Below are 20,303 nucleotides of genomic sequence, written 5' to 3'. Positions count from 1 at the left end.
ACAGAAAATGTGAAGACATTTAAAAGAGGCCTACCAAAGTGGCCCAGAATCAGCGGTTCTGATGCTAAGGTCAGTTAATTGTAATCTACACAAAGTTCTCCAGTGACATCACACTTCCAGGAGCTTTGCAGCTGACAGCCATCTTGGTAGGTACCATAACTTGGTAGGTACCATAGCTGTGTCCGAATTCGGGGTCTGCATCCTTCGAAGGACTGGTCTACGTAGGACGGGTCATTCGAAGGCCGGGAACTTAAGACAGTTGCTAAGGAGTTGCTATGACAACAATAAACAAACGACAAGCTTAGAACTATATCTAAGTTCTAAAGTTAGCTCGAGATAATATCTAAGCTAAATATTGTCTAGTTTATCTAAGCTTAGACAATAAGGTAGATAATGTTCCCAAATACCTTATAAACAATATAAGTACATTTGAACACCGTTACATTTTTTGAGTAGTCTACCCGCCTGAGTAATACTAAGAGAAATACTGCCGAACTAGCAAAATTAGCTTAGCTAATGTAGCTTTTACCTGTAAGCTAAGACGGACATGTAGCCTATGTGTGTCACTACTTACTCTGCCAGTCACCAGTACCTTGTTATTCACACGAAGACGTCCTTCGTGTGCATATCCTTAACAAAGCCGTTGATCCCCACAGCAACGATTTTGTTTTTGCTGGTTTCAAAGTCATGGTTCTCTAGGCTTTGGGCTGTGCTTGCCTACAAAGATGGCGCGGATCACTTCCGGTTGAGACTTGTGTGGCAACACTAGCATGTTGACCAACATGGATTTAATCAGTTTAGTACACAGTAGTTTTTATATTAAAATCAGCTGAAATGCTAGTGTTAACTGCTACCATTCACATGGGTTGTAACTAGCATGTTGACTAATATTTACTTACCCCATATGATCATATGGATGGATAACAAAGCAGTAGGTTTAGCAGGTGATGTTCATGTGAACACGTCTGTGTTCAAACAAAAACAAAACGAGCGTTTTGTTTTCAGCACTTAGTGAATTTCCTCACAAACAACCAAACGTGAGGCGCTGTTTAGACAACAGTGATGCTGTGCAGTATATTTACTGTAAATACTGGACTGTGGAAAGAGCCACAAAGAGCTCCTTCATACCACTGTTTTCTTACAGAAACTGGATCAATTTGTTTTTTTAATTAAACTTTATTTTTCGTAGACAAAAGATTAAAGTTAAATATCCTAAACATCTGGCGCTGTGGAACAACGTCGTTCCGCTCCGATTCATTTTCATACAGGAGACGTCTGAGAGAGACTCTCCAAACTCGTTTTCCGCCTCCAGGCAAAGATTTCCTCTGGAGCAATGAGTTCTAGGAACTTCCAGAAAATCCAGCAGGTTAAATTGATCAAACATGTTCACGACTCAGTGACTATGGATGATCAAAAGTGACGACGATACAAATGGTGTGTTTGCACAATAATCAGGCCCACACATAATTGTCCGGATGCATCATCTGGAAACACAGCGTCATTTTATCTGCAGGAAGCATCAACACTTTCACAAATAAAAAAATATCCACATTTAAACACTTTGAATAAACGTGCGTTTCCTTCGTAAACAAATTTATTATCAAGATATTTTGGGAATCCATCAATTTCTTTCAAAAGTGCCTCAGATCTCCAGATATCTTTGAGGGAGGTAACTTTTCTCTCCACAAAAGAATGTAATCCTGATGGAATAAAGCTGGGTTCAAATCACAAAACTGTCCTAGATCAGCAGCTCCAGTAAGAAATAATATAGATTTGAAATTTTAAAAAAGCCTCATAATCAATAAAATGATACATTATTTAAAATCAGGCTTGGCTTAATTCCTACCCTGGAAAATACTCAGTTTTTTTTATTCAAACCACTTTTACATCTACAGCTTTGTCTCCACATGTACAGTTTATATATCAAAACGTAGATATTTTTTTCTACTTTCTCCAGTGTGTTTCTCATTGTTGTAGGAATTACAATTTTCTGTCAAATTCCCCCAAAACACACAGAACTCGCATTAAACCACTCATTCACTCCGGTTATCTTTATGCTCTCTTTAATTTTCCATGTCTTCTTTTTAAAACCTTGCAGATTTATAAAAATGTACAAGTTTATCCACCAAAAGGTTCTGATATTCATGGATCATGATTGATTTTGACACCACATAGTTTTTATACAGTGGCCTTTTGTTTGAGGGTTAAATTTGGCCTCCTCTGCTCTCTGGGAAAGGCGGGAAATCACCATAGCAACCAGTGACTCGACATTTTCTGATTCTATGGATTTTTGGAGTGAACCTGCATTAAAAGCATCACTTTAAAAGATTTCATATAAAAGTAAAAGCGCCACAACCTTTAAATCTCCGTCCCAGTTTAGCAAGCCTCAGCCAGAACAAATTAAATAAATGTTCACATTTAGTTTAAAAGTGTTCACCATCAAATATGTGAATCATTTTAGGAATATCACTTAAATCCTAAAAGATAACCTGTGCTGCAAGTTCCTTAAAAATCTCCTCTAAATTAAGTGAGCATCATAATTTTTTAGATATTAGTGTTCAATCTCTCCCCGACCCATTAGTAAACGTAAAACAATGAAGAATGATCTGTAAAGAACAGAAAGATAAAGTCTCAAGTTAAATAGAAAATATAAAAAAATTCCTAAAAAAAAAAAAAAAGAGGGAAAAGAAAACCTTCCCCATGAAAAACTTGTTTTGATGAGTTTTAGTCTCGTCAAGTCAAACGGTAAAAGTCCACGATCCCCAGCGCTTAGTTTCCTGTGACGCCCTAACCCTGATCAGGAGGCAGGGGGCAGCAGTGAGCCGTGGGGTGCCAGGAATCACAACCTGATGGGGAACATGCCCTGGGTCAGCTGGAGGCGGAACAGGCGACAGTTGGCGATGCGCAGGGCGGCGCAGGCCGTTTTGGAGAGGTCGCTGGGGAACATGGGCTTGGTGCGGAACCACGTCCCGGTGCTGCGCCGGAACTCCCGGATGTAGTCGAAGCTCGTCCCTACGCACGCGAAAGGAAAAAAAAAAACCCGCTGCGGGTTAGCGATGCGACCGACCTGGAAAGCACCGGGTGCTGTTCTTTTTACTGACCCGTGTCCAGGTCTCCCACCACGTAGATGCTGGCCCCGATCGGAACCGCCCCGTAGACGAAGGAGGAGCTGGCCGGGATGCACAGGTTCTGGTCGTCAAGGAACATCCACCTGAAGCACAACGTTCAGGAAACACGTCAACTTTTCACGCTCAGAACGTAACCCAGTTAGAAGAGGTGGGTAGTAACTAGTTTCATTTGTTTGATTTTTTTAATTTAAAGAAAATGATTTTCTTTTGCCTGAAAACAACTTACAGTTAGAATGAAACCATTTATCCGCCGTCTTCGGAGGCTATGCTAACTAGCCTTAGCATTCATGACAGGCTATGCTAGCAGTCGCGTAGCAGAGAGCTACTGTGGGCACAATGAGCAGGTTGTACACAACACTGATTGACAGCATTAAGACCCGCCTCCTGGCTGTGATTGGTTGTTTCTAGGTAGCGCTGGGAGGCAGAGGAGCTCAATCTTTTCAGATTATCTGTCTCGTATTAAACCGTCTGAACATAGTGACAGTTTCAACAAATATGTAAAAAAAAAAAAAGATTGTTACCATAGTTGCATGCTAAAGCCCTAATAACAGAAAAAGCTTGTACACCCGATTTAATCACTGCCTTAAATTACAGACGCCTAGCTGCTATTTTCTCAGTTCCAGTGTAAAAAGGGGAAAATGTTAACGTTTTTATCGCCTCTGTTTAATAAGAAATAACTGACATTTCATAGTCATGTTTTGGACTCGCCTCAATGCATTAAATCATGAATCATAAGCTGGATTAAGCTTTTAAAACTGGACCTTCTCATCTCGTCGTGGTAGAACTCGGACTTGCAGGTCATCATCTGTCTTTGCTCGGGGTTTTCGCTCTCTTGGCTTCTGACTCCGCCGAACACGTAGAGCTCCTGACCGACGCCGCAGGCCACCGAGCCGAACCTGAGCGGGACAAAGTGAGTCATAAAACAGAAATATCAACACACATATCCAACATGACTTCCTGGTTTTCACGGATGTTCCGAAATTTCAAAAACAAACCAAATCTTTCCATAGTTGAAACTGAATAAAATGACAAAAATATTTTTCTCAATGTCTGAAATGAGATGAGACCAAACTTATCTTTTTTACGCCATATTTAACAAAGTTATTTCTGTTTGATAAATGCCACAATAAAAGAGAGACAGAATATTTAAGAGATTTTTTTATATACGTCTTCAGGATCAGAAATTCACATAAATTTCCTCAGTTTTTGGTGCCGCTTTGCCTCTGAACTGGATGCTGAACTTTAACTTTCTGCTCGACTTTAAGACAGAAGATGCATTCGAGTTCATGCTAACATTTTTATTTGGTCATTTGATTTTGATAGTGTCCCATTTTTCAAAGATGGCTGACAGCACATTTCCAACAGATTGGGCGATAAATCTGATCAAATTTTTGGCTTTTAAAGATTAAATTTTTTGTTTTTCTTTGGGTTTCCGTAGTTTGGAGTGATGTCAAAGGGTCGCCATGATGTTTACTTGGACTTCAAATTCAGGTCAACTCTACCAGAAAATATAAGGATGAGGCAACAGTTTTAATTTTAAGAATAAAGTCAAATTAATACGAGGATAAACCGTTAAGATTAGCAGGATAAAGTTGTAAAATTAGAAGAAAAAGTCGTAGTTTTATGGGAACTTCAACACAAAAAATACCCCCAAATTAAAATTGTGTAACATTGAACATTTTGTGAAGTTATACTTAAGTTTTACAAATAAAAAATATTTAATATTTTAACACAAAAGAATCAAATTATTATCAATATCAGGAGTTTAAAAGGATTTTGCTAACTATTGAGTCCATTTAGAAGAAAACCACATGAACTGGTCTACATCAGATCTTTATGACTAATTAAATGTACTTTTCTCATAATTTTAAGATGTCGTTCAGGTAAAATAGTGTCTTTATTCTGATCATATTACGACTATATTCTTGTAATTAAAGCTTCTCATACTTTATCGTACAACTTACAGGAGAGAGAAAGAAAAGCCGCTTTTCAAAAATATTTTCTGTCATTTCTAATCTATTTTTTATAAAAGAAAGTGAGAAAAAATTTTATTAAAATCAGCTCTAACAGAAGATGAGGTCTACTTATTGATATGTTGTCCAAATATTAGCTGAAAAATGGCAAAAATTTTCTTTTTTGTTTTAAATCCAAACACCTGAGACTTGTGACATAATTTATCTTGACCACATACAGACACCACATCCTGCACGTTCTGTTTAGTTCCCGTTTCTCTCAACTCAAATAATACAATCAAAGATCAATCTGGCTTGGAATAAAAATTGATAAGAGGTTGAATATTTCTGATTGCAAAAGTTAGAGAAACTAAACCGATACGAGTCATTTTTGTTTAACAACCAAGTTCACAGTACAACTTCAAAACAGGCCTGTTGCAATAAGCAATAAATCAATTAATCACATGTTAAATTAAACTCAATAATTCTAATTTGCATGTTTTTTTTTTCCTTTCTCTCTTTCAACCAAAATCTGGATGACAAAAGTCTTCAGTCTGTTTACAGAAACCTCATGATTGATTTTGTTTGTTGTTTCTGTTGTTTTGTTTGTTTATTTTGGATATTTAAAATGTTGAAGTGTTAAATGTAGATTATAATTTACAGTTCATTGATCTTTGAGAATGTTTTCTTGCATTTTTATGCCTTTACCATTATTTTACTTGAAAATGGTCTCAAAAAACAATCCTATTGTTTGGGACAATCTAAAGTCCAGGAACATTTGTTACCATTGCCTACTTCAAGAAACTATAAAAACTTTTCTAAATATGTGATATTTCAAAGTTGAAGTGATGAGTTTCTGATCTGATGAGTGACTAAAAACAACAAGATGACCTTAAAGTTCAGCCTCAGTAATGAGAGGAGTGCAGACGAAAAGTAAATGAGTGTGTGAATCAGGTTATGGAGGAAACGTGAAAACCACAGATATGAGCCGGGATGTGGTTATTCAAAGAAACCCCTCAGAAAAACAACCTTCAGCGGCTTGAATAGGTAAGAATCTGATGAAGATTGAAACCCAAAACTCTGGTTCAGCCGCTGGTTTGCATCAACGCCACAGCTGATGAGGAGAAGAGTTTTCCAGGCTGAATGCAGCGTGACTCGACAGCAGCAGCATCATGTGTCAGCATGGATGAGGCGTGGCGCGGCTCAAGCTAACGCTAAACCATTCAGGATTGCGACAGAAGCCTCGTTTCATTTCCTGTTGAGCAACTCGTGCTTCCGCGCGGCGTCACGGCCGATGTGCAGACGGTCACCTGACGGCGTCACGCTTACCGTCTCTCCTTCAGGGGACACAGGCCCGTCCACTGCTGGGTTTTTGGGTCAAAGCTTTCCACAGAGTCAAAGAGTTTCCCGTAGGATCCACCGCCGATGGCGTAGATCTTCTTATTCATCGAGGCGTAGCATCCCACCTAAGGGCGAAAATGTAATCTATGCTTTTATTTACTTAACTGCAGCATACAAACCAAAAAAACTAAACCAAACACCATTGCATTTTGTTCTTCATTCATTTCCATTTAGTTTCCTTTGATTAGTGTCATCCTCTCTTGGTTTATTGCTATGTCCACTATTGTTTATTGACCATCAGTAATCTTCACTCATCACCTGCTGCGCCGCCTAATCGTCATGTGTTTCACATCATGTGATTTTTCACTATTCAGCGTCGGATTCTGTGTTTTATGCTATAATTCACATCTAGTTCGTCGCTCCGTTTTATGTCCCGTTTTTCCTGTTTCAGAGTTTTGCGCAATGTGCGCGTCGTTTTTGTTGTGTTTTTTTTTACCCCCTATGGTGCAGGGCGGTCGGGAAGAGTATCGATGGGGAAAAGGCAGACTGACATAAACCTTGTAAAACAAGGGAAACAATTTCGGTATTTTGCTTATTGAATTTTAAAAGTGCTGTGTTGTTCTATCACCCCCGTTTCATACCGGTGTTAACACTATAAAATGAACGCTCTCTATGGTGGTATCACCCATGGAGGGATTTCTTTATTTAAATGGGTTCATTTTTCAGAGGGATACAAAGTGAGGGTATCGTGATTTTAGTAATTACATGTTTATAAGAGCGATTTTCTGTTGTCCTTCCATGGAAGCGGGCAGCCTTCAAACGGAAATAAAACACTTTTTAATATAAGTTGCTGCTTTGACATGATCACAGAACTGCCAAAACATATGTACAAAAATCCTCAATAAAACATCACCGGGTGAGACAAACTCCATCTTCTTTCATAACGCATTTGATTTAACCGCCAAACCGAACGCATGCGCTTCTTTTCTACAAACCGTTTTACAGTCATTGGTCAAGAACACGGAAGCTAGAATTCTGATTGGCAGAAATCTTTGTCTATTATTTACAGTTTAGTTGAGGCGGGCCGTTTGGTCCAGTGCTCGCTTTTCTTGAAAAGCCGGAAATCCGGCCCCCAGATGGCGCTCTTTAAGCCCGGATACTACAGTTTGGTTGAGGCAGACCATAAAGATTGGTTGAGGCGGACCGTTTGGTCAAAAGCTGGAAATCCGGCCCCCGGCAGGAGCTCTTTAATCCCTGTATGGAGCAAACTTCCAGAAAACTGCAAAACAGCTGAAACACTGAGTGCCTTTAAACCTACATTAAAACCCACCTGTTCAGATTTGCTTTTGAATCGTAGTAAATGAAACGCTGACCAACATTTTCGACGTGTGTTGATGATTTTCACGATGTCACTCATCAAAATGTAATGTTTGTTTCTCAATTGTTTATTGGACTTTGTTTTTTTATGTTTTATGATTGAGTTTTTATGGTGTAAAGCACTTTGAACTGCCTTGTTGCTGACATGTAATATTCAAATAAACCTGATTGTGTTAACGTGTTAAAATCTGCGTCTAAAGTCTAGTTCTCCTCTGAGTGGTTCAGAAATAAACAAAATAACAGGAAAGTGTTACAACCTCATGTTGGTCATACTTTTATCAAGTAAGTCTGTGAAACTCAGCAGCAGTCTGTGGTAACGGTTGACATGATGTCTTAACATGAAGCCGTTCCGTCACAATAATTACCTTTTATTACAAAGAAACAGAAAAGAGACGTCACTAAGAGCAGCTTCAGCTGAAACAACAAGTTCAGAGAACAGAAGTAAAGGAAACGGATATAAAAGCAAAATACAAATATGATAAGATGCCACCACACATATGCTGACTGGGCCCTGAGACCGTCCTGCTGCACAGCATGTTTCTGACAGACGATGCAAGAAGAAGAAATTACACACTCAACCAGAAATTACAGAAAAATGTCAATAAGTCACATTGTAGCTCTGATGTTTTTGTGGGATTTTTCTTTGCTTAAATCAGTGACAGTGGAAAATTTTTCTGTAATCACTAAAATCTATAAATAGTTTCTGTTTATTTAGGAAGTATTAAATACTTGATTTGCTAAAAAAGTAATATTAGCAACGTTTCCTTTCTCAGGAACTCTTCAGAGGTTGTACAGCGCCCCCTGCAGGTCACAGAGGTGAACAAAACTCATATATATATATATATATATATATATATATATATATATATTGTCATGTTTATTATTTTTACTTTATTTGTTTCTTATTTTAATTTTTATTGTGTGTAAGTCCATTTTAAATTATTAAAACTTTATAAATTGTAAACCTTGTCTTTTAGTTTTGCTTTTTCATATTCATATTTAAAATTGAGAACAAGGTGGAATCAAAGTCAAATTCCTGGTTTGTGAGCAGAAACTTCAACAAAGCTGATGTTTAAATTCTGCTCAATAAATTATCTTTGGTAATTTAATGTAATTATATGTATATACATGTATTACACATTACCTTTGCATCTAATTCAATTGAAACAAAATGAATAACAAAATCAAAGAATCAAGGTTTTGCCATTTTCTTGATCTTTTGCATCTTTTGTATTGATGTGGAAAATTTAATGTCAGTGAACTTGAAAGAACTGAATCAATGTTGGGAAGAAGTGAAGTCCTCCTCGGTTACCTTCCGCATCATCGTCATGCTCGCCTGCATCTTCCAGGTGCTGAAATGCGGGTCGAAAACCTCCACCGCGGTCAGCGCCAGGTCTTCGGTTTCTCCTCCCAGCACGTAGATAAGCCCGTCCACCTCCACCACGCCGAAGTTCTGACGAGGCTGCAAGCATCAGACAGGAAACAGATTTTATTTAAAGCCAGCATGTGTGTGTAAAAACTGGCTGACCTGAGATCAGATATGGTGTTTAAAAGCGGGAAAGCTGTGACTCCCATCATAACCAAATCAGAAAGAAAAAGATACTAAAGTCAGTAGAAACCAGTGCAAAAACACAGAATCTTACCAAGAATTTGTGTCTAGCAAACATCTTAGTACAGTTGAAATAAGACAAAACTAACTTAACAGTAAATTTTAAACAAGGAAACTTGTCTTACGTAAATAATCCCTTAAAATTGACTTAAAAGTGACTAGTTTTACAAGCAGATTTCTTCCTTTATAACGAGGGAAAATGTCTCGTTATAAGTGAGAACATCTGAAAGCAGAACTAGTACTTTATTTATAAATGATTTTACTACAAAGTTGTCAATTTAAAGCAACATTTAATGCAAAGTTGCATTAAAAGTGCTAACTTTGCATTAAAAATGTCATTATTTACTTAATGACACTTCATAACAGTCAAACCGTTCATGATAGTGTGATATCAGTCTCATGCACACACATTCAAATAAAATGCCACCAAAAACTTCTATATTTTGGTGGAAAATTTACTTGCAAGCTAGTTTGTCATATTTCAACTGTACTAAGATACCTGCAACTAGAAACTAGACAAAAATAAGAGTTTGTCGCGTTTTATTGCAATTTGACTTTAAAAGCAATACTGACACCTTGTGGTCACAAGATGCTAAAACAAGCCATTTGGACATCTATGGAGGTTGTAAACAGAGCTGCAGACAGACCGATGCAGCTTGTAGATGAATAGTCTCTCAGATTAACCAGGTACCTGCAGCATCGGGGGGATGGGGCTCCAGGAGTTGGAGTCCGGGTCGTATTTCTCTCCAGTGTCCAGGATCGTGCCGTTTTCATCTGTTCCCCCCATCACAAACAGGAAGCCCTCTGACACACAGGAAACAGCCTCATCAACAACCCGCCTGCTGCTCTGCTCTAAGGATGCAAGTTATCGATTAATTAATCCACCTAATTTAATCGACAGCCGGTCAATTGATAAGCGGAGTTTTCTCTTGTATTAAGGCCTTTTTTTGGTTTGTTTGGCGTAAAAAATGGCGTAGGTCATTAAGGAAGGTGACGATATGTGAAACACTTAATTTCCCATGAACAGACATATTCGGACAGAACTTCTTTTGCTCATGAAGACATGTTAAAACTTCGCCTCATGAAGTGCATTAACTCAAAACAGACCTCAAAATCTACATTGCTTATTGGTATCATACTCTTTTTCCATCATGTTACATTTTTTTCTGCTTCATCTCCTCCACATGTCACCTCGTCTTCATAGCAGTAGCATGTCAACAATCTTTGAATGAGAGGTTGGCGTTGCTCCATCGTGTAGCTCGGCTAAATGAGCGCTATTAATATGAAACTTAACTTAATGAGGTTATCGAGTTTTTATATTTTAAAACAGAACCGAATAAAGTGCATTTTCCATCCGACGACGGACTCTTTTTGGAGTGTTTCCGCTATCCCTCCGCCATCTTTGTTTCTGTATCAAAGGCTCCGCTTAAGGATGACCAGCGGCGCCCCCTGCTGGATGGCGGACAAACTACAACACTAAAAGAAGCTCTGATGGACATTATTATTTCAGCTAATCCATCGGAACTAATTTTAATTTTAAGAACCATTAATCTTAAGCCTTTCTATTCCGGAACAGATTCCGATGGAGCACTAACCGGCGGCGACCACGCCGTGGCCCAGACGGGCCAGGCCCATCGGCTGCAGCTCGATCCACTTCTGCCTGTTGGGGTCGTAGAGCGGGCACATGCAGCGCGTCACGGTGGTCGGCTTCCTGGTTCTGTTCGGAGTGGAACAGTGGATCAGATGGAGGTCTCTGACCCACATTACAGCTAAAATACACCTCACTAAAACAAAGTATCCTTTAAAAATTAAGTTTTTCTCAATAATTCAGTTCAAAAAGTAAACACATATTGTGATATTTCAAATATTCCTCAAATGTTGGAACAAAACCAATACAAAAGAATATGTTATGTTACAATCTTCATGATTATGGGATCAAGAATATTACTGGAAAGTTGAGTGAAAGGAAGAAGTGTTTTTGTTATTTTTTTCAAGAATGACTTGAACTGATTTAACTTTTTCATGTTGTTACAGAAGTTATTGTGATAAACAACAATTTTGTTGTTTTGAGACCATTTTCAAGTATGGCTTTGTTAGTGACTTAAATATGACCAACTATAAAATAAATATTTAAAATAAATACATAAAACTAGAATGCACATGGAAATATATTGATCTATAAATAAATGACCAATACCAAAACCAATAAACTTTAATTGTGTAAAGAACACTTAACACTGGAAGTGGAAGATATTTTAAATGTCCAAAATAAAACATGAGAACCAAAAACAAAACAAAAAAAACACAAAACCACACACACAACCAAAACCATTAATGGAATAGATCATAATGACTCTGTCAACAAAATTGCTCTTGAAAAAACATTAATCTGAATGAAAATTAATGAAGTAATTTTAATTCCCAATCATTAAGACAGGCTTAGTGAGGACCCAAACAGCTGCAAGCATGTTATTGTGCGGTTCTGCAGTAAGTTGTGTTCCAACTTGAAGATGAAAATACAGATTCCTACCTTCGATCTTCTCCTCCTACGAGGACGATGCATTCAGAGTAACCTCGGGGTTTGAAGGCGGTCAGCATCGCCTCGCCCTGCGGCGGATCCTCCGTCAGAACCTTCTGGCAGAACTCCCTGACCACCTCCCTCATCAGCGGCTCTGCCATGGACTGATCACACGACACAAAATAAACATCTAAAACGCAAAAACTAATTCAACTTCATCACTTTATGTGAAAATGATCAGTAGGAAATCATGGCTGCAGTTCAGTGTCTGCTGGAGGTGATGGAGGAATAAAGTGTTTCAGTTTCTTTGAGTTTATATTATTAGAACATTAATTAACCTTCAGAGTTTTGAGGATTAGAAACTTGAAATGGCACATTAGAATCTACAGATACTAATGTGCAAAATGCTGTTTGCAGCAGCACCTGTTCTCTCAGGTAGCTCTGGTCCAAGCCCTGCATCCACACGGCCGACATCACTTCCTTCATATGGACCTGCAGACACAGAAACGAAAAACTGTGAAGTCAAACAACTAGGCCGGTCACAATAAATCAATGAATCACGTGATGAATTTATTATTTATCCTTTTTCTCTTTTCTCTCTGGATGTTAAAAGTCTTCAGTGTGGTACTTTGGTCTCAACTAGCCCCTTTTTGGGGGACAATTTTGTTTACAGACAATTCATTGTATTTGTTGTTTTATTTATTTATTTTGCATATTTAAAATATATTACAATTCCAGTGTTAAATATTCAATTAAATTTAATGCTTATTGATTTTGAGAATGTGTTCTTGCATGATTATACCATTATAAATATATTTCCTGAAAACTGTCCCAAAACTAGTGGCTTACCAATTTACTTCCTTAATTTTGGGAGATCAGCTGACAATTATATTTGGAGTCAATCTGATCCCCTGATCTTATCTTCCTCAACAAATGCCTAAAAATGAGGATTGATCGACAGACCCACCAGGTCAGGTCTGCACGTTTGCAGTTAACAATCGTCACTCCACTGTTACCAACTCAGCGACTTTCTTGCTATATTTAGCAACATTTCAGACAAAAAAATTGGAATCGGCAGGTCAGGTTTTTAAAAGATCGATAATTGGTGATTGGCCAGAAAATTGCAATCGGTGCATCCCTAATCAAAATGCCAATATTATCGTTTGTCACAATAACATCCAGCAAAACTTATCATCTTGACAGGCCCAGCAGCTGGAAATCAGCTATGGAGAGCGTGAAGCTTCCTCACCCTGCGGTAGTCCGGGTCATGGGTGAACCATCGCACAGCGGCCTCCAGCACGTGCTTCTCGTTGCCCACGTTGAGCTTCTCCATGCTCAGCAGCTCGCACAGCCGGCTGTGGGGAAGCTCCCTAAACTCCTCGGTGAGCGCCACGTCGCGGAAATGCGTCTGCAGGAAGTCCGTGGCGACGTAGTGGACGTGCTGCAGGCAGTAATGCAGCGAGAAGAGGCGGATGCCGATGCAGTTCTCCGCCGTGATGCAGCTCTCCAGGAACTGGCAGCAGAGCTGCTTCAGGTCGGTCATGAGCAGCAGGTCGGACGCCTGCACCATGTCCTGGACGGTCTCCTCGCTCAGGGTGATCTGGGATTACAAAACAAATCCAACAGCTGTACTGGTGTTTCAAGATTCTGTTTAACAGGGAATAAAATCCTCAAAATTCAGCTTCTCTGAAAAATTCTAACATTACATATTATTAGTGCAGCAAATAACGATTATTTTAGTGATCGATTAATTGATTATTCTGATGATTAATCTAATAAACAATGCCACTTTCTACATTTTTTCATTTAATCACTTAAGCATTTTTTATTAGAAAAACATTAAAAGATGCAAATAAACAAATTATTCAATTATGATTTTAAATAAGAAAATACTAATTTTACCGCCTAAAATGCAGTAAATATGTTTTCTTTAGTAAATCTGAACCAGGTGAAGCTAAAACTGCCATGTGGGAGTTTTGGTGCTTTTACATTAAATGCAAAATGTATATATTTTTCTTACAGTTTCTCTCTTAATTACTGTTTGAATATGTTACAATTACTAAATTAGTTCAAGATTATTTCAATAATCCACTAATCATAATATTTGTGTCAACATATAAAAAGGGTTAGATGAAACACTTTTCTTTATCCAATTAATTTACCATCAAAAATAATCAGTAGATTTATCAGTTACTAAAATGACCGTTAGTTGCGGCAACAGTTCAAAGTCTTTTTTTATGTTTTAAATCTTTACAAATTTATATATTTCATAAAAAATTGTATATTTAAATTTCATGAATTTTGTGACCTGATAGTAGTTTAAATTTGTCAGTTTTGTCCCCAGGAGCAAAGACTTTGGACATTACTGAAATAGGCCATAACAAAAACATCTTTGCACTAATTTTTCCCATCTTTCTGACCTCAATATATATATATATTTACATAATCGTGTGTAGATTGACCAGATAAATCAGAGGACACAGTGCATTTTGAGAATAAAAAGCTGGGAATCACCTCCCCGCTGAAGATGTAGTCCAGGATCTGTTTCATGATGGCCATGGGGACTCCCTGCAGCTCAATTCTGTAGGTTGATCCATCTTCTTTAGGAGGATTGTAGTTCAGTTTGGTCCTGAAATGAAATTATTCACAGCAGAATATGTCACAACATGAAAATAAAAGCTGCCTGGAATCACTCCCAGCTAATGAAAGTGAACACACCCATCAATCTGCTGCCACAAACACAACAAATGTCCGACCAGCTGTGTGCAGGAGGAATGTCTGACCTGATGTAGGGGCTGGCTGCAGCCAGGATGTTTTTCTGCACTGGGATCTCCTCTCCATCCACCACAAGGAGCGCATCGTGGAAGCTTTGCTCCTGCCAGAAGGTCCGAAGAACTCTCAGGAGCTTCTGGGAGTGCTGCGGATCTGAAACCGTCAAACCGGGATCACCGGATGTGGAGTTCGGCATGTCTGGACTTGGGACAGGTCTTCTGTCAAGAGATGTGTACACACTGTATTTCATAAACGTTTGCTAATTAATGCTGTTAGTATGTTTATCTATTACCGAGCCGAATACTTTGTAAAAGCACCACTATTAAAAAGAACCCAGATTTATTTTCTATAAGCAAGCGCATACAGGTGCTGCAAGCTGGAACGTCTTAAAGTAACCAGTTTTTAAATCAAGTTTGGCAAGAAAAGCTACGCTAGCAGCAAAACAATCTACAGTCTATATTAACGGCTCCGACGCGGGCTAAAACAACATGCTGTAGTTTTCTATTAGAATATGTGCTTGTTGTAAAGTCTTACCTGAAGTTTTCTTTGTTTTTTTTTTGTATTTTTGGGCACAGGGAGTGCCCCGGACTGCCCTCAGAACACCATGAATCACTCCAAAAGGTTGGAAGTCGACGGTACAGGCATGTGTTACATGCTGCATTCAGGAACATAGGACAAAACTGTACGAGATGTACACCAGAATGTATAATTAGAAGAATAACAATAAATTAAATGTGTATTTATCAACATGTAAAAATATTCAACAAAACTACTCATTTACACTAATAACTGGTGGGAAATTTGTATAAAAATGCGTCTACAACTTCGTGTAATGTATTTGTCTTGGATTCATGAACGTCTCCTGAACTGGGCGGAAAGAGTTCAGGTAATAGCGTCCCACCAATAAGCTTCATGTAAAAAAGTTAATAAATACAGCAGCAGTGGCTTTAATTTATCCATCCATTATTTAAAGAGGCATTTAGAATATTAAAGAAACTTGCAACGAAAATAAAAGCAAAAATGTTCCCGGTATTCTGTCAAATACTGAGATGAACCCAGTATTATTTTGTGCTCATCTAGCTCCGTCATATTTTCCAGCAGAACCTCCATTCACAGTGTAGGTTTGAAGACTTTCAGAGGTTTTCCCCACTGAGTTTTCACCACGGAGATATATAATCTGTCACTCTAGATTACACCAGTGACAAATTAACTGGTGTAATTCATTGTTATTTAAATTAGTCCTGTGATTCATATGTACATCAAAAGTTTATTTTATCTTTGTCTACTTTATCCATTAGTTATCACTACTGCTAGTCCCACTAGTAAACTTGCCTTAGCTTAAATTTACTTTTTGTATTTCTTATTGTTGTTGAAGCACTTTGTGATTTTTATCTTGAAATGTGATATATACATAAAGGGTAACACTTTATTTGAAGGGGTGTACATAAGACTGACATGACACTGTCATAAACATGACATAACATCTGTCATGAACATGAAGGAGTCTTTATGAATGTTTATGACAGTTGTCATGAAGTGTCATTCGGTAAATAATGACACTTTTAATGCAAAGTTGCTCTAAAAGTTGCATTGAAAGTCCATTAAAAATGCCAACTTTGCAGTAAATTATCATTATTTACAAAATCATGCACGTACACGTATGTGTACACATTGCATTGTACACGTATTGTTCTGCCTTCACTCTTTTCAAATGCGAACAAGTAACATTATACTTGGAAAGTTTTTTTTGTTGTTCATAAATGCAGACTTTTAAAACTTAATCCAAATTTATGTCAATGGAAAAATGTTCTAAGTTGATTTTGGTTCAAAGTAAATCTGCTCAACTTTGTAGTTTGATTAATAACTTTGATTTGTGGTAAACATCTGTATTCGGTTCTGTGTAACATTATTCTATATTATTTTGAATATATGCAACTCAATCTGTGAAATCTGAAACTTTGTATTAATATTGTTGCCTTGTTTTGTTTGTAAACTGATGTAAAAGTACATGAAGGTTTTGAAAAAAGCTTTTTGAACAAGTTATTATGGAGGAACCTATTTTATGTACTTAGTTTCCTGTCGGATGCTAGTCGCAGGCGCACTCCGTCAAGCTGAAAACAAGCTCCGCAAATGCCCCCCTGGAGCAAACTGACTCCCTGGATCGAGAATCTGATCCTTAGCTACGGGAGCGGGGATGAGTCGGGCAGCCAGCTGAGGGCTCATGTCATCGGGGTGGGTCAGATGACCCAGTCCCAGGCTCGGGGTTCCGATGGTCCGACGGGGCTGCTCTTCCTGTCCGACGGAGAGCTCAAGATCCCGGCTGTGCTCACCGCCTCCGGCTGGGAGCAGCTCCAGGAGAAGGAGGACCGGGAGTGCTTCAGCAGCCTCCTGAACACCACCGTGTGTCTGCAGGACTACCGGCTCCGGTTCCACATGGACCCGGAACAGACCAAGAGCCGGTTCTTCCTGTCAGTGGGGGAACTTGCCACCACCGCGGCGGGTCCGGTTAAAGACAACACGCCCTGCTGTACCAGCTCGGCCGCGGTCCGGATGAAGATCTGCAGAACCTGGAGGTCCCTTCTTGGTCAGGAGGACTCCCAGCGGAGCCAGGCCGGACTGGACCTGTCCGAACTGCTAGGAGAGTGGCAGCACGACTGTCTGCAGACGCTGCTGCGGGACATCCGGGAGAGACTGCTGGCTCTGAGGAACCCCCGACCCTCCACCTCTGCTCACACCCCGCCTCCGAACTGCACCAGGTGGGACCTGGACCGGGTCCGGTACAAGGGGGAACCGAGCTTCAGCGTCCCGGCGAAGCTGCTTCTCATTCCGGATGAGAGCAGGGAACAAGCTTGCTCTGTGGGGGATGTTGCGTGGCAGATAACCGATCCCGCAGGTCAGTATCGCACTGTATAGATAGACCCATAGGGGCGCCAGGTTAAAAAGGGCGCCAAACAATGGAATATCAAAAAAGTATTTTTTTAATTTGAATAATTATTTATTCTCAGCTTTATGTGTATTTTATGAATGACTTTGGAATATGATCAGGATCACTGAAGTAAAAAAAAAAATATATATATATATATATACATATATATATATATATAAACAATTATTTCTTTAACCTTCTGAGATCAAAAGTCATAATTCTGTGAAAAAAGTCATAATTCTGTGGCTGTCATCCTTTTCTATTAGAGTATGAGAGCCATACTAAGAAAAAATAACATATAAAAAGAAAAATTACAAAAATAAGGTAAAAAAAATTCCAAGAATAAACTCCTATGAGAATAAAGTGATATCACCAGTATAAAGTTGAAATAATAAAAAGTAATAGTATTACAAGCATAAAGTCATATTACCAGAATAAAGTCACTTTATTAAAGTAATATTACGACTTTATTCTGTACAAGTTTATTTTTGTATTGATTTCGTTATTTTTAGCTTGTTCCTAATATCGCTTCATAGTATCTGACAGGTGTTTTTGCATTCAAACTCCCCATTGGGTGCCATATTGTGTCTGCAAGCCTGAGAAAGTACTTACCGCGTCCCTCCTGCAGGTGGCGATCCAGTTCAGAATGCGGGAGATGCGGGGAATGCAGCTGAGCATTCCCCTCCTTTGATGGAGGACGTCGCTCCTTTCCCGGACCCAACCGCCCTGCTTTCCACCAACCCCTGGGACATGTTCCCCCCTCTGGGAATCAGCCCTTCCACCTCCGACTCGTCCGCGGAGTCCACCCCGAAACTCTACTCTGCTGCCGTGGTAACCAGCACCCGGCTTCCGGTTGCAAGCACCCAGCTTCCGGTTCCCAGCACCCAGCTTCCGGTTCCCAGCACCCAGCTTCCGGTTGCCAGCACCCAGCTTCCGGTTCCCAGCCTCCTCCCTCCTTATCAAAACCAACCCGCCGCCACCTTCCCACCGAGCTCCTCATCAGCCACCGTGAGTCTACCAGAACCTCCTGCCTCAGACGGAACCGACATCGTTCCGGGAAGCTACAGGAAGCCCAAGAGGAAGCGATGCGAAGCGGAACAACAAGAAGAGGAGGAAGAAATAAGTGGGAGTCCGCCATCTTGGCTCTTTGACTCCCAGATTGGATCTTCCAGAAACGGGGACAGTCCAAAACAGACCGGACCCGCCCCGAAAATGACCATAGGCACTCACGGCGACGGCAGACCGTTCTCCTACAAATACAGAGTGTCGGGCCAGAACCTCCAGGACTTCAGTCAGTTCCGAGTGGCTGCGTCTCTGCTACACTGGGCTCTGCGGTATCTGTTGACTCCGAAACCAACAGAAGATCCGCAGAGCGTCGACTGATTGGACTCGCGTTGCCATTTTTATTTCCCAAAAAGTCCAATATTTCTTCATAGAAGGAAACACCTGGTTCCATGTTTTGTTTGGAGCGCCGTTTGTAAGATTACATAATAAAAAATTAACAGCAACGTTTTGGTTTACGTAGCCAGAGGGAAAAACTGTGGGTGTTAACTTTTATAGTCATGTTTTCACCATTTTATTCATGTTTATAGATGTCCATTTACCTTCCAAACTAAATATTTTGCTTTTAATTTAAACATTTAGTTCCCAAATAAATATTTTAAGTCTGAGCTTAAAAATAGCTTTCCAACAAAAATATTTAACTTAAAAGATTTAATGAAATATTTTTGTTGGAACAAAATATATTTATTTTGGAAGTAAAATATTTACTTTTTGAATTAAACATTTTTGCAATAGTTTTAAAACTATTGCAAAATATAACTGAATATTTCACTTTTAATTTAAAATATTTAGATTGGCAATAAATATTGAGTTTGGAAAGCAAAATATTTCGTTTTAAAATATTTCGTTTTTAAGCTAAATATTTATTTTTAAAATAAATATTTAGTTTGGAACCAATTATTTAGTTTTTAAGCTAAATATTTGGTTCCCAACTAACTTGGTTTTCTGACTTTTGGAGGGCAAAAAATTAGTTTAACTATTTAGCTGCCCAACTAAATGTTGAATTCACAAACTCAATATTTAGTTTGAATATTTATTTAAATTAATATTTAATTTGAAAGCTAAACATTTAGCAAATACTTAGATGTCAAGTTAAGCATTTAGTTTGGAACTTTGACATTGATAAAAGTAGGACTAATATGGTGAAAACATGACTTAAAAGAATGAACGCCCACATTTTATTTCTCTGGCAGGACAAATAAACCAAATTATAGGTGTTAAGTTTTCACTTTACAAACAGCGCTCCATAGTTTTCTAATGTTGAGAATTTTTTCTCTTTATCTTGGAGATTAAATGGTTCTGTACATTTTTTCTGCTGTACGTGTTTTTTAAAATGTTTCAGATGCATCAGGAAGTGCAGTTCTGTGTGGTTTCTCTGTACCAAAGTTTAAAAATTTCTTAATGTTTATTAAAGAATAAAAGAAGCTTTAATAGGTTTTTACAGGAAGCATCATATTTAAAAAAGTTTCCTGATTATTGTGCAATGATCAGATGTAGACTAAAAGCTTTATTACTTTCAATGTGGCGCTAGGCGATAAATATACTTATTAATCACATTGATGGTGCTTTAATATTTAATCTGATTTTATGTTTAGGCCTCTGGAGACTCAAGGAAGGA

At 38.7% G+C, this 20,303-nt stretch overlaps 2 protein-coding genes across 4 annotated transcripts; one reads left to right on the top strand and one right to left on the bottom strand.

Moving 5' to 3' along the window:
• Window positions 1–1,467: 1,467 nt before the first annotated feature.
• On the bottom strand, window positions 1,468–18,363 carry gan (gigaxonin). 3 transcript variants are annotated; one of them, XM_008412549.3, is made up of 14 exons: window positions 18,236–18,363; window positions 15,232–15,377; window positions 14,709–14,915; window positions 14,440–14,554; window positions 13,175–13,525; window positions 12,349–12,417; window positions 11,938–12,089; window positions 11,003–11,124; window positions 10,099–10,211; window positions 9,111–9,260; window positions 6,410–6,546; window positions 3,890–4,024; window positions 3,102–3,211; window positions 1,468–3,012 (listed from the first exon to the last, which is right to left on the bottom strand). In XM_008412549.3, exons 1-14 carry the CDS (start codon window positions 18,299–18,301, stop codon window positions 2,840–2,842), a joined length of 2,046 nt encoding a protein of 681 aa, XP_008410771.2. In that variant the 5' UTR covers window positions 18,302–18,363; the 3' UTR covers window positions 1,468–2,839. The 3 variants fall into 3 exon arrangements, with proteins under 3 accessions (XP_008410771.2, XP_017161012.2, XP_008410772.2); XM_017305523.2 differs by having other exon boundaries at window positions 14,709–14,912; XM_008412550.2 differs by lacking the exon at window positions 18,236–18,363 and adding an exon at window positions 16,766–16,854.
• acd (ACD shelterin complex subunit and telomerase recruitment factor) lies at window positions 16,828–20,126 on the top strand. The gene is made up of 2 exons (XM_008412547.3): window positions 16,828–17,590; window positions 18,252–20,126. The coding sequence occupies exons 1-2, from the start codon at window positions 16,828–16,830 to the stop codon at window positions 19,004–19,006; spliced, it is 1,518 nt and encodes a 505-aa protein (XP_008410769.1). The 3' UTR covers window positions 19,007–20,126.
• The last annotated feature ends 177 nt before the right edge of the window (window positions 20,127–20,303 follow it).

This window comes from Poecilia reticulata, chromosome 6, assembly GCF_904066995.2.
Source record: "Poecilia reticulata chromosome 6, P_reticulata-male-v2, whole genome shotgun sequence".
Taxonomy (NCBI): domain Eukaryota; kingdom Metazoa; phylum Chordata; class Actinopteri; order Cyprinodontiformes; family Poeciliidae; genus Poecilia; species Poecilia reticulata.
This window is presented reverse-complemented; position numbering and strand designations above follow the sequence as displayed.

Coding starts and splice junctions, on each gene's coding strand:
- acd (XM_008412547.3), top strand. CDS start 16,828: ATGCCCCCCTGGAGCAAACTGACTCCCTGGATCGAGAATCTGATCCTT. Junction 17,591..18,251: donor GCAGATAACCGATCCCGCAG/GTCAGTATCGCA, acceptor TCCCTCCTGCAG/GTGGCGATCCAGTTCAGAAT.
- gan (XM_008412549.3), bottom strand. CDS start 18,301: ATGCTCAGCTGCATTCCCCGCATCTCCCGCATTCTGAACTGGATCGCC. Junction 11,125..11,937: donor GTAGGAGGAGAAGATCGAAG/GTAGGAATCTGT, acceptor CACTCCGAACAG/AACCAGGAAGCCGACCACCG. Junction 3,013..3,101: donor GGTGGGAGACCTGGACACGG/GTCAGTAAAAAG, acceptor TCGCGTGCGTAG/GGACGAGCTTCGACTACATC.